The sequence below is a fragment of the Penicillium griseofulvum genome (genome assembly GCF_001561935.1).
Source record: "Penicillium griseofulvum strain PG3 chromosome Unknown contig_88, whole genome shotgun sequence".
NCBI lineage: Eukaryota > Fungi > Ascomycota > Eurotiomycetes > Eurotiales > Aspergillaceae > Penicillium > Penicillium griseofulvum.
In genome coordinates, this window is record NW_024467477.1 from 103,091 (window position 1) to 116,370 (window position 13,280).

Sequence of the window (13,280 nt, forward strand, 5' to 3'; positions counted from 1 at the left end):
TATCAGATTCATTGGCTATAAGCTGGCTAAATCTCGTTTGATACCAATGGCACGTTCAACACATGTGAATGTCTTGCGCTTTATACCCTCAACTACTCTCTTTGAGTATGTCTAAAACATACCCAAGAAGTTGATGCAATCCAAAAGCTCTTATCATGAATGCAAAGCCAGTGAATACGGAACCCACAAAGAGACTCATGGCCAAGAGGACAATCGGTCCAGCAATGAAAATGGCATATATATAGAGGCAAGAGCTCAAGACTGATAATGGTCATATTTATGGCACTCAGTTTATTAATAAGACAGTTCAACCCCAAACCAGACCTCACGGCGAAGAGAGAAACACCGAACCCCAGAAAACCGATCGAATCGGCATCCCCCTGGCCTCAAGCAATAGTTCATTGTGATAACTTCAGGCCGGGATCCTGATTCTTCAGAAATGCTGCACATCCCGGCACTTCGAGGCGAATATGGTCAAGATCTACTCAGCGATGACACAAGTCCCGAAAAAGGCAGCCCTAAATTCGAGACGGAGTGGACTAGCGATGCTCTCTGCGCATTCGACCGTGTTTGGAATAACCCAGCAAGGAGAAAGCAGCCCAGCTATTTCCGACCCGGAAGTCCTCCAGTTCCACATGGCGCATCAAGCAGGACTACTGTATCCCAAAGCAGACAGACTCTGTCTCCAAACATCAATGCTGCTCCATACAAAAGGATAACGCTAGAGCAATCTCATCAATATTGGGATACGACGGGGCAACACTCCCAGCTTACGCGCGAGACAATATCCCGATTCTACAGTCCGTACCGTCTGGAAGAAAAGCTCCTCGGCCCCGAGAACTACAAGGATTGGGCGGACCGGATGAAGAAGCAACTCGAGCAGTGTGGCGGGTTGTGGATCACTGGTACTGATCTCATGCAGGCGCACAGCTTAAGCACACGCATCCAGCCTAGCCTGAATCTCTGGATGATGGTTTTCAGCAACGTGTCACAGCCCATACAACAAGAACTGTGTGCCCTAGAGGCATTAGATGCACCAGAGGCATGGGGATTTCTGGAGAGGACATACGGAAGAGACATTCCCATGAAGATGCGTTCAGTCAAGGGTCTACGGGATATCATGGGTATCAAGTATGACGAGTGTGCGTCACTGAAAGAATACATAGAGAAGATGGTGTCGTGCAGCCGAGCAGTTCAATGTAACCGCGGAGAGAAAGATGAAGACGGAGTGAAAGATAATGGCCGCGGAAAGAATCGCGGCCATTTGAAAGGGGGTGGGACTAATGAATGGCTGTGGTGTCAGTTCATTTTGGTGAATCTTGGTCCGGAGTGGGAGTCTTGGGTGTCTGAGTTGGTTGGGAAATTCGAGGATAAAGAGAGAATGAATGTTGCAATATGCACTTTCAGGGGACTCTTTCCGATCATTGAAGCAGAACAGGCACGTCGCATACAAGCTTCTCGTTACACGAAGTATGGTGGTGCGTGAGCATGTCTTAAGTATTCCTGTTGATAGATATTTCATTGAAAGTGGTGTGTATTGTGTTAAAATCGATAATTTTGAGAAAAGGTTTAAAGAAAGCGTATAAAATCACAGCAAAAGCATGTCCACTCTTCGGACGTTGATTTCTTCGTCTGCTATATATCAACCAAGGCATTAATTGCTCTTCTTGCTAGCTTTCTTGGTATTCTTCGCCTTGACGGACAGGCGAGGGATAAACCGGCCAACACGGGCCTGGTAGTCGCTGTACTCCGGGTACTTTCCAGCGGTGATAGCCTCAGTTAGACGCACACTACCCTGGAAGATAGCGAGATACGCCAAAGCACCCAGACCAGCCCAGTTGTAGTAAGTCTCGGTGCGGTAGCAAGCCCACGCATACATGGTCAACCAAAATGCCTGCTCAGCAACGAAGTTGGGGTGGCGCGACCAAGACCAGAGCCCGCTGACAACAAAGCCGCGCTCAAGATCTTCGGCGGAGAACTGGTCCTTGTAGGGTTCGGGAATGCGCGCGTTGGTTTGGTACTCCTTCTTAGCAGACTGGAACTTCCACTGCTGTCCGTCGGCGAAGAGTTCAATGATGATAAAGAAAAACGCAGTTCGGGAGAAGGCCAAGTCGGAAAGGCCAAAGGTCTCGGGGCCCTGGTTGTATGCGGCGACAACAAAGATGTAGGTAGGAGCGGTGATGAGAAGGAGCAACAGCGACTGAGCGATTGCGATGAATCCGAGGTTGAAGATCATGAACAAGAAGCTATTGTTCACCTTAGAGCGCACGATCTGCCAGCGGTAATCTTCTGAGCCGATCGAATATCCTCCTTTGCGCCAGTAGTTGAAAGTCAAGCGAGCCTATTCCATAATTCGAGTCAGTACTTGCAGAGACTCGGAAGTAGAGCCAACTTACACTCCAGAGAACAGTGACGACAGCGATGGTATCCAAAGTCTGGGTTTGGATGCCGGACAAACGGGCCCAGAGGGCGAAATGCACATTATACACCGCAGGGAGAATGCTCCAAAACCGGTCTACTTGTGAATAGTTTCGGTTGATCTCGGCTGCAACGAAAAACAGACCAGCCAGGACTCCACAGACAGCAAGAGCAGAGATGAAGGGGTTGGTAGCTAGATAGACAGCTCGCAAGCTATACACATCGGTACCGGCTTCGCGCAAGCTGTCGGGCAACCATTGTAGCTGGGACAAGTAGGGGGCAACGGTGAGCTCAAATGAGGTATAATCCAAAAGGGACTCCACACGGGGAAGTGGTAAAGATGCCATTGCTATGCTCAAGTACGGCGTACTATATATGAACGATCAAAAGGCCACAGTTGGAAAAAAAAACAAACACATTACTGTGGAGTTGGACGGGGTGTTTGCTAGACTTCCTTATCGGGGATAGCGTGCCTAAAGTAGAATAGCGTATTTATAAAGTGATAGATGCCTCAGGCACCACGGCGCGTCTCAGGCATCTAATCTTTTCGCGTCCGACAGAACAAGATGTATCGACATCAGGACAATCAAAGCCACCACCACTATGAACCCCATGTGATCTAGATGAGGGCTCGTTATGGCTCGCAAAATTCTATGTGTGGCTGAGAAGCCTGCCATTGCTCGCGCAGTGGCCACTCACTTATCGGGAGGTGCTTTTCAAACAGTGGGTTCTCTTTTGAATAGTTCTGATGTTCCAGCTAACATAGATCATAGCGTGCGATTCGTGGGAATCAATATGTGAAGAATTATGAATTTGATTTCGACTTTGGTGGTGCCTGGGGCAACTGCTCGGTCACAATGACCAGCGTAGTAGGCCATCTAACTGGTCTGGACTTTGACCGCCAGTACAAAGGCTGGATGTCCTGTCCTCCGGGGGCACTATTTGAGGCCCCTGTGCAAGAGACTGTTGATAAGGTGGGAAATTATCCGGCCGCTCTCCTGACTCATGCTGATATCTTCACTAGGACAAGCTACCAATTGCGGATAACATCCGGGACCAAGCCAAGTACTCTAAAGCCCTATTTATTTGGACCGATTGCGATCGCGAAGGTGAGCATATCGGATCTGAGGTCCGTAATCAGGCCAAAGCAGGAAATGCTCGGATTGAAGTTAAGCGAGCCAAGTTCAGCAACACGGAAAGCGCGTAAGTAATGTTGATTTGTCTGCGTCTATTCAGAACTGATCCGATGATAGGCATGTTCGCCGGGCTGCTCTAGAACCAGTCAATCTCGATGAATATCAGGCCAGTGCTGTAGCTGCCAGAATTGAGTTGGATCTGCGAATTGGGGCTGCATTCACTCGCCTGCAGACTTTACAACTACAGACAGTGGTGGCAGCCTTGAAGGAAAAGGTCATTAGCTATGGTAAGCTGTCAGTCATCCTAGATATGTAAGTCGCCAAATTAACAAATTAGGATCCTGCCAATTCCCTACTTTGGGCTTCGTTGTCGACCGATACTTGAGAGTCAAAAATTTCAAGCCAGAAACATTTTGGGGCATCAAGGTTATACTCAGCCGTGAAGGCAAGAAGGTCAACTTTCTCTGGAAGCGGGTACATTTATTTGACAGAGCAGTCGTGACGATGATGTTAGAGCGGTGTTTGCTTGCAAAGCAAGCCAAAGTCACGAAAGTGAATCAGAAGCCTACAAGCAAATGGCGGCCGTTGCCCTTGACTACGGTAGACCTACAAATGATGGGCAGTCGATATCTTCGTTTGGACAGTCAGACTATCATGAAGGTAGGAAAACTACTCTTATATTAGATGATATCTAACAAGCTCAAAGGTAGCAGAAGGACTTTACACCAAGGGATTTATCAGCTATCCCAGAACCGAGACAGATCAGTTTGACAAAGCAATTGACCTGAAGAAATTGATTGAAAAGCAATACCCCGACGGCTCATGGGGTCAATATGCTCGAGAGTAGGCTCAATGGTCTTGCGTTTGATATACGAGACTAATGTTTATCTAGACTTATTGATGGCAAGTTCAGGACTCCTCGCTCTGGCCGCCACAACGACAAGGCCCACCCACCTATTCATCCTGTCACCTGGGTTTCACCAAATCAATTAAATGCCAATGAGAAGAAGGTCTACGAATTTGTTGCTCGTCGATTCCTCGCTTGCTGTTCCGATGACGCGAAGGGCCAGAGCACCGAGATTGAAATCCAATACGGTGACGAATCCTTCCACACCAATGGTCTTATTGTGTTGGAGAGAAACTACTTGGATGTATACGTCTACGATAAGTGGGAAAGCAGCCAGCAACTTCCCAAATTTGAACTGGGAGAGCTCTTTGAGCCCACAGAAGCCAATATATTCGAAGGAAAAACAACCGCTCCAAACTATCTGACTGAGCCCGAGCTCATTGGCCTGATGGATGCCAACGGGATTGGTACAGATGCCACGATGGCAGAGCACATCGCCAAGATCAAAGAACGTGAATACGTCGCCATAAACCAACGAGGCAGTGGTCGCAGCTCAGTACAGGAATTTATTCCAACCCGCTTAGGCGTTGCCCTTGTGGAAGGGTATGACAACGTTGTTGAGGGTCTCCCTAACAGTGTGTCTCTCAGCAAGCCGTTCCTTCGCAAGGAAATGGAATTGAGCATGCTTCAGATCTGTTCGGGCACCAAAACTCGACAGGAGGTCGTCCAGCAGAGTCTGGATATGTACCGAGAAGTCTTCATTCACACACAGAGACGCATCAACATGCTGAAGTCTGCCTGCCGCAAATATCTTGTTGAAGAAAACGCGTCATGATTGTTAGTTGCTTACAAAATACATCTAGAATTATAATGAACCCAACGATTACACCATTATGTCTTCAACTCATTTTATTTTAGATAAATCTTCATGCATTCAAAGAAAACAAAGAGAAGCAAGTTATAACGAAGCTCAGATTCCGGAGTGCTGTGGAAGTAGGCTGAATCCGGTATCAACGTCGCACTTGGGCGAACGCCGACGTTGTAATTCCAGGGACGTTCATCTATAGCGATGCCGCTTCAGCCGATTGTGCCAGGGCCAACCTGGCTTGTTCGTACTGTTCGGCATCAATCGAAAGTTGTAGTATAAGGCCATGTGATGATGTTGCATCATCATTGGGAAAGACGAAAGGTCCATTGCACATTGCACTAATTAGGAATTTTTATACCTTCGACCTATAAGCTTGACAAGATACATAGTATGTATACAGAATGATATCTGAGAAGACCACAGAAAGGACTACCGAAATGACTACTGAAAAGACTACTAAAAAGACATCACAGTATTAGAAATAAAGAATAACATTGAAAAGAGAGACCATAAAGGTCAACATTGTACATAAATCATCTAACCACCTTCTCTGCTGTGTATTTCGGAGCTCCACTCATCTGCTCGGGAGTAGGGCTCTTGCTCAAATCGAACGGGGGCTGGTTCACCCGCAAGTCGTCCGGTACCTCAGGAGACATTGTTTTGGCTAGCAGAATGTTCAGCCAAGCCAACTGTCTCGGAATCTGAGGGAAACTTTCAGTATTTTTCATCAAGCCTTCGTGTTGTCGACTAACCTCTTCAAGCTTCGAGTCTAGTTCTATCATACCAGACGTGTACTTGTGTTCCATCACACCAACAACATGCAGCAAACAATGTTGAAGGTCGGCCGAGCAGTTTCCAATAGTCTGGGCCAGATGAACGAAAACAGGCCGTACCTGTTCATTTTCTTGACGGAACTGTCGGATTTCTAACATCAAGGTGCTGAATTGGTGCTGTATTCCGCTCATTCGCCTGAAATAATCATATTGCATGTCCTCAACGCCACGCTCAATCCTACCCGTCGACAGAAATCCCAGCAGCTGGATTGTGAGAATGATCAAAAGGAGGGAAGCCACGATAGTGAAATAAAGCATGTCACCCGAGGCAGTATTGGATTGCCGCAGCTCCTCGTGGCTAAGCTCGGTTTCCAGGGCGCCGTTGAGGTAGACAGAGCCCGTATCACTTGCGGCAAAAGTTGATGCCGTTACTCCGGGTAGATTGATCTGTAGGGATGCCGCTTCAGCCGATTTTTCCAGGGCCAGCCTGGCATTCTCGTTCTGTTCAGCATCGATGGAGAGTTGTAATAGAAGGTCGTTTGATGACGTTGCGTCATCATTGGGGAAGACGGAAGGGTGCACTCTGCGCAACTCGTGAACTGCATAAGCAATTTCGAAGGAGCCGAGACTGCGCCAGAAAAATGAGTTGGAAGGATTGATTCCGGTCAGCGGAATAGAATGCCAGATTCCAATGGTGCTAAGGATAGCAAAGACGGCTCCCGCCAGCACTTGGTCGAACAACATGGTTTCGTGTTATCAGATCAGTGAGATTCAAGAAAGTCAAGGAAATCTCCGGCTTTCTCGGTGTCTTGACAGCTTAAATATATCGTGAAATAGGTAGAAATCAAACAATGAGTAGACAACTCTTTGTCTACTTCACCAAAGTTTTCAAACTTGAATAAACATTCATTGTTTTTGGCCCGATTGTTTGATAGTTGCATTATGCCATTTCTTTGTTCGGTTCAGACTTTGATTATGATCTCTTTTATATGGCTATCTTTTTCCATATCTCCTATATCTCACCCTACTCTTATTGTAGTATTAGAAGGATATCAATAGATCTTGATATATTCAACAACATTGAGATCTTTTTAAAACAATCAAATCTTTGTTTAACAACATACCACAATGAGCTCTAAGAAATCACTCACTGCCAGCACAAAGAGACCCTACAAACATGTCAGACATTTTCTAAACAGTTTCACCAATTATAGTGGCGCTTTCAGAAATACTATTCCTTTGGTCGTATTGAAAGAAGTAGCTGCATTATGAAGATACAGGGACATGTTCAGAGCAAACAAAAGCATTATTACCACACTAGTTACTATTTATACACTTTAGGCTGTAATCTTATGGCATACAAGGGAAATATTTTGATGCTCCATTAACAGCATATTCCAATAATCATACTGTAGAGTATCGGTATTGGTTTTCTTAACTTGATATTAGGCGAGCCTAGCAACAAAGGGATGGGTAAACATTTTCATGATTTCTCTTATGCAGTTAGCCATATCCGAAGATGCAAAGAGCCATGTTCGTGCTTGTGTGATAGGTTACATTCTATCTAAGATTGAACTTTTCATGAGATGGTAGAGCGGCTTATGAGATCAAAACATATGCGAATTTCGATAGAGATGTAGGACTTTAATGTGCCACGGTGTTTCCTTCGCTCTCCTTGTCATCAGTCACCTTTCCCTCGTCAATAATATTATCGTCATTGTCATTTTCGACCTCTAGAAGAGATTTGTACCACTGAATCGTGGCATCTTCCTGGCCCGTTGACAATCGACCCGGTGGTTTTGTCGCAACTTGAATGCCATGTCTTATGAGGTGTTGACGAAGCTTGCGGGTGGTAGAGATAGGTACCTGGATACAATTAACAATTAAATCGAAGATCTTAGGATAATTGCACTGACATGGTTGTGGTAACAGTTCGGTAGGCGGCAAAAGAGTTCACCATGATAAACGGTGACTTGACCAGCATGGTTCTGTTGACTTAATCAAAGTTCATGTCGACTCTCCTTTATATAAACTTACAGTCGTATAAGGTGGAAGTTTGAGCTCCCGTTTCCCAGCCTTGATAATGTATTCTCTGTATGCATCGCAGCGTCGTAAGAAGACGGGAATGTAATACGTGTTTAGTTGGGGTTCGGATAGAGACATCTTGAAGCTTCAGTATCAGTGAGTATTTGATAGAAGAGAGAGAGAGAGAGAGAGAGAGAGAGAGATAGAGATAACGGAAGGGAGGAGAGGAGATAATGTGAGAGAGAGGTGATGGAAGAGAAAGAGATACTCTGGGCAGCTCCTTCCTTACCAACCGTCTTTCCCTCGATATATCCTCTCGTCTCTTCCTTCAACCATCCATATCTTTTTTTTTCCTGACTTCAACCATATCGTCTCTACCCATTACTCGGTCCTCAACTTCAACGTGAGCTTCCTGTTCTCAGGCCCGAGTAATGTGAAGCTGAATATCATTGGAGGGCCGGGTGAGAACGACTAGAACAAACGGCCGGTGACACGTTCTTGTGGTCTTTTGCAACAAAGTCCAACTTGTTATCTACATTTATGCTACATGACTTAATTCTTATTGACTTTTATTGCCATCTAGAGCCGCATAGATCGTTCATGATCTGAGTCAGCTATTCTTGTGCCAAGACATGGTGGCATTGCCCGGGTGTTGTGACGAGGCGGTGCGAAATATTTGAAAGATACAACACTAACGTCTCCGAAGAATTAGCTCAAACACTTGGCTGTGGGAATTAATTAAATGTTAGTGAGGCTTAGCTCCAGCCTCGTATGAGATATAAACAAGCCACCCACTAGTACGTGTCGTGTTTAAACCCGGGCAAAGCAATCATACAAGATGATATTTCTCATATATGTCTTTCTGCGCCCATCTGTGATTATCCATCAATCGTAATTCCAGCTCATCAGTGAGCTTCACAGAAGATGAGCTCCAAAGGTCCCCAGCGTCCTCTACGATCAAAAAGTAATACCACTACTCCCGCCAGGTCAGAAAGCAAGACTGTACCATACACACCCAAATGTAAGTTTTCAGCTTCAGTTGTCGCGATAAGAAGCCTGACCGTTAACTAGGCACCACTGATGAATATGTCAAAGCTATCGCACATCATTTTCGCCAACCCAGCTCTGAGACGTTATATCCCGGGGAGATTTATGATACGCTAAAACGATTTCTTGAGCAGAAATCAAATACTGTACCAAACACTGCAAGCCATGGGTCCAACGATTTCGCATGGCTCATCAGCCCGAGCCAGCTGGACCAGCAAGCTTCGTTGGACAAGCATTCGTTGTCAGACAGCAATAGGAATCGAGAACAGTCTGAGGGATTTGCTGATCCGCAGTCATGCATAGAGGCACTGAGAGCCAGAATTGAACTATCGCATCCACAAGTGCTATTCCTACGAGTTCACCCTTCGCCGAGTTGGCTTTCAAGCATCGGCACCTTTTGCTGCGTCGATCCCGAGCTATTTCGCTGGTTTCTTAGATACTGTGCAGGGCCAGGAAGTAACTATTACTTTGACTCCGCTCCCTCTATAATGAGTAACATATTTCGCTTCAAGTTCTTTACCATCGGATTCAAGTCTATCGATGTCACTCGTCTCAGAAGGAGGTGGATGCCTTACGCGGGAGGGCAGTTAAAGATCTCCAGAGGTACCAGGCTGAGTTAAGGGGAAATTGGGCGCTGAAGCCAGGGGACTCGATAGTGCGAAATTTTCATGTGCTAGATGAACGGCATTGTGTCATTGAGCAAGAGATTGTGGTCTCCATATTCAATGTTGGGAAAACTTGGATGGGTATGATCTCTACCACTGGCTTGGTCGATATATTTGCTGATGATTATAGCCATCGCCTGTACAGATGCAGGATACGACATTACCCAGGGGCCGAGATTCCCCTGGCTTGAGGGTGACGTGGAATCATTGCCACTCACGCTACTCCCAATCATTCAATATAGACCAAGGTGTGCGTTGAAATATCGGTGTATAAATGGGAATTCTAGGCCGAAGAAAGGAAAGAATACGCAAAGTCTCGCCATCTTTCCGGAAGGCTACGGTCGTGGTCTAGATTGGTCGCTTGCAAAATCAGATCGATCCCATGTCTTGGCAGACATGTTCAGATTATCTGCATTCTCTCAGAAGCAGCTCCTAAATGTCATGGAAGAGAAGATAAGGAGCGAAACGAACCGCCTGTCGCTCAGTAATGAGAACCCAACAAGTGTTTGCTTTGCTAACTAGCTCTTGAAGGCCGGAATCTGCTCCGCGGCCCCAATGCATCCATTCTAACCCCGTCAGAACCAGCTTTCTCGACCAAGCTCGGATCATGGACAAAGGATGCTACCGCAGGCAGTGATAAGATCAACCCCGAACTCATTTCCGCCTTGAAGGATTTTACTATCGAGCATCGAGACCCTATTTTGCCTTGCAAGTCCATTTTATTGCCCAGAGACCCCGTTTTTTTCTGGGCGCGAGGATACACTAGCAAGCATTCGGCAGACTCTTCTAGCCGATGTACAGGAGGCTGAGAATGCGTCTGATAGCTCCCTTGGCGAGATAATCCCGTCGTTAAATGTCTATTCTCTATGTGGTCCTGGCGGAATGGGCAAAACTTCCATTGCCAACGAATTTGTTCACAGGTATGAGAAGGAGTTCGATGCTGTTTTTTGGATAGCAGCAGACGAGGAGAGCAAACTCTTTAACGGCTTTCGAGACATCGCTCTAAAGCTCGGCATTATTCCAAACACCGATGGAAAAGACCTTTTAGCAATCCGGGAAGCGCTTTTAGCATGGCTCGCCAACCCTCTTAGGTCCTATGAACATATGGATCACGTCAAACCAGAAAGAGCGTCTTGGCTTATTGTGTTCGATAACGTGGATCGCGCTGATACGCTTGAGGACTTTTGGCCGAAAGACGCTGCCGGTTCAGTTCTGGTTACCTGTCGAGATCCGTTAATCAAAAGCTCGATCTATTTGAGGAACACTGGAAGTGTTGTTCCGGAGCTATTGGAAGAAGAGGGAATAACCCTACTGCTTCGGCTCACCAATCGCGAGAGCGATGAGGATGATGTAAAGCAGGCGCCTAGGGTCGTTCAAGCCTTAGGCAGGTATCCCCTTGCCATTGCGCAAATGTCTGGAGTTATACTAGCTCGAGGCCTCGGTTTTAACAAATTTCTTGAATTATATTCCGAGGAGGCAGAACGACGAGAGATTCTTGGGATCTCAGAAGGACAATCAGCCTCTCTTCGCAGAATACAATCAGACGCTTGGTACTGTCTGGAACCTGGATGACTTGAAAGAGGGCAGGGCCTTGCTAGAAGTCATATCATTCCTGGATCCAGATAGTATCCCAGAATCACTTCTAGAGAAGAACCCAGCATGTATGGATTGGGATCGCTATCCCAAAACTTCATTGGAATACTCAAGTGCTCGTGCCGAGCTACTTTCTAAGTCACTCATTTACAGGAATCGGGGCAAGAAGACCTTACGTGTCCATCGCTTGATACAAGATACTGTGAGGACTCAAATGGATGATGCAACATCCAACGAGGTATACTCTAGAGTGTTGGATATGCTTGGCGCTTGGTGGCCGAGGGTATTCAAAGGCTTCGGGAATGTACAAACGGACTGGCAACAAAATTCTGAGCTCTGGCCCCACGCCCTCTCACTACTCAAGTATCGGGATCGTTTTGACCCGGCCGCTGCTGACCTTGCTACTGCGATCAAGCGGATGGACTTTGCCCTAGATGCCTTGATGTACGTGAATGAGATAGCGTACGTATTGGTGAATATACTGAGGGATAAACCAGATTTAGCGTTTCAGATTCCCGATTTAGTGCTTCGCCGACAATTCTGTCTTTCTTCGGCTTCTTGAGAGACGCAGTGACCGAGGAAAACCCAAGTTATAAGCTGCAGATGATCGACGCTATTTTCCACTATTGCCGAGGAGAACTCGGGTTGCATATCAACCACCGTGAACATCCTTTGCCCGATTTCAGCCAATGTGTCAAGCAACTAGATATCCTACTAGATGACGATGCCAAGAAAGCTGATCCATTGTTTGGGGTCGCAGTGAACGAGCTCGGTTGTGCCTACTTGATGAATTGGCATAACGAAGAAGGTCTGGCTGAGTTTGAGAGGGCAGTCACTATTCTTCAGAACCTGAGTCACCCCTCAGCACAGGAGATTACTATGGCACAAATCAATGTGGGATTTGTTTATGACTACCTTGGACGGTACGACGAAGCTTTGCAGATCTTTGACGTTGCATTGAAGGACCGTCATAAAAAGCTTGGCCGGGACTATTATTCCTCGTTTGTGTAAGTGAAATTCAACTTATTACTTGCTGTGACCCTAATGATACAGGAACGGAAAATTGTACTTGGGCTGGGGGAATGTTTTGGCCGCACAGGGTCGGCTAGACGACAGCTTCAAACTACACGTCAAATGTCTGGAGCATTACAAGCGTTCAGTTGGCAATTCACATCATCGAACAGGTGACGGATGTGTAAAGGCTTCGGACCATTTTGCTCGCACGGGAGACGGTCCTACGGCATTGTAAGTTCTCCACCATTCGAATTTCGCGACGGTCATTAATTTTCTGAAGAGCATTGCTTGACCAAGCCCTCAAGATCTTCAACCTTGATACATATCACAGACCAGAAGCTGCTAGAGCTCACTACAAGAAGGGGAATGTCATGAAGCAGATGGACCAAGAAGAGGAAGCCAGCAAGGAAATGGACACAGCACTCGACATCTTTAACAGCTTTGTTCCTCCTGAAGACTGTGTTGGAAGCATTGATGAACTGGATGAAGAGGACTTTGATCATTGGATCATGTTTTGGTCTCGTTGATTAGGAACCTCTAATCCCGTCCGATGAAGATAAGGCGACGGATCAAGACGTTTGGCAAAGTCAGTTCGAATTAAATTGTTTTTCATTGCACCTTCGTCGTATATTGCATCTGACTCGACCTAATCACGCGGAATTGAAATATAGGGATTATTTCCAAGGTTGGTAGCACACAATGATAGCTCGGGAGTAGCTTTTGAGTCGCTGTAACCCTTGATCACCCAGGTGGAAGTGGTGTAGTCTATGAGTAATTGTGAGTGAGCGGTCATCAAATGTCAAAATAAACTGGTGGATCTGATGTGAAGGCTTGTGACTATAATTTGTGGGTAGATGCTAGGGACCTGGGGACCAATATGATGGTCGCTTGAGC

General features: G+C 46.3%; 6 protein-coding genes across 6 annotated transcripts; 3 read left to right on the forward strand and 3 right to left on the reverse strand.

The window, feature by feature from the left end:
• Window positions 1–439: 439 nt before the first annotated feature.
• Window positions 440–1,486, forward strand: PGRI_040050 (uncharacterized protein; the record flags this gene model as incomplete). Its single annotated transcript, XM_040791718.1, has 1 exon — window positions 440–1,486. The coding sequence occupies one exon, from the start codon at window positions 440–442 to the stop codon at window positions 1,484–1,486; it is 1,047 nt and encodes a 348-aa protein (XP_040643992.1).
• Window positions 1,487–1,654: 168 nt separating this feature from the next.
• PGRI_040060 (DUF1295 domain protein) lies at window positions 1,655–2,765 on the reverse strand (the record flags this gene model as incomplete). Its single annotated transcript, XM_040791719.1, has 2 exons — window positions 1,655–2,341; window positions 2,397–2,765. 2 exons carry the CDS (start codon window positions 2,763–2,765, stop codon window positions 1,655–1,657), a joined length of 1,056 nt encoding a protein of 351 aa, XP_040643993.1.
• A 289-nt stretch (window positions 2,766–3,054) lies between these two features.
• Window positions 3,055–5,236, forward strand: PGRI_040070 (DNA topoisomerase 3; the record flags this gene model as incomplete). The annotated part of the gene is made up of 7 exons (XM_040791720.1): window positions 3,055–3,141; window positions 3,192–3,392; window positions 3,443–3,621; window positions 3,672–3,841; window positions 3,892–4,214; window positions 4,261–4,397; window positions 4,447–5,236. The coding sequence occupies 7 exons, from the start codon at window positions 3,055–3,057 to the stop codon at window positions 5,234–5,236; spliced, it is 1,887 nt and encodes a 628-aa protein (XP_040643994.1).
• Window positions 5,237–5,802: 566 nt separating this feature from the next.
• Window positions 5,803–6,786, reverse strand: PGRI_040080 (uncharacterized protein; the record flags this gene model as incomplete). The annotated part of the gene is made up of 1 exon (XM_040791721.1): window positions 5,803–6,786. The coding sequence occupies one exon, from the start codon at window positions 6,784–6,786 to the stop codon at window positions 5,803–5,805; it is 984 nt and encodes a 327-aa protein (XP_040643995.1).
• Window positions 6,787–7,686: 900 nt separating this feature from the next.
• Window positions 7,687–8,205, reverse strand: PGRI_040090 (uncharacterized protein; the record flags this gene model as incomplete). Its single annotated transcript, XM_040791722.1, has 3 exons — window positions 7,687–7,908; window positions 7,959–8,030; window positions 8,080–8,205. 3 exons carry the CDS (start codon window positions 8,203–8,205, stop codon window positions 7,687–7,689), a joined length of 420 nt encoding a protein of 139 aa, XP_040643996.1.
• A 2,456-nt stretch (window positions 8,206–10,661) lies between these two features.
• Window positions 10,662–12,913, forward strand: PGRI_040100 (tetratricopeptide repeat protein; the record flags this gene model as incomplete). The annotated part of the gene is made up of 5 exons (XM_040791723.1): window positions 10,662–11,129; window positions 11,209–11,834; window positions 11,897–12,379; window positions 12,426–12,617; window positions 12,667–12,913. 5 exons carry the CDS (start codon window positions 10,662–10,664, stop codon window positions 12,911–12,913), a joined length of 2,016 nt encoding a protein of 671 aa, XP_040643997.1.
• Window positions 12,914–13,280: the final 367 nt, after the last annotated feature.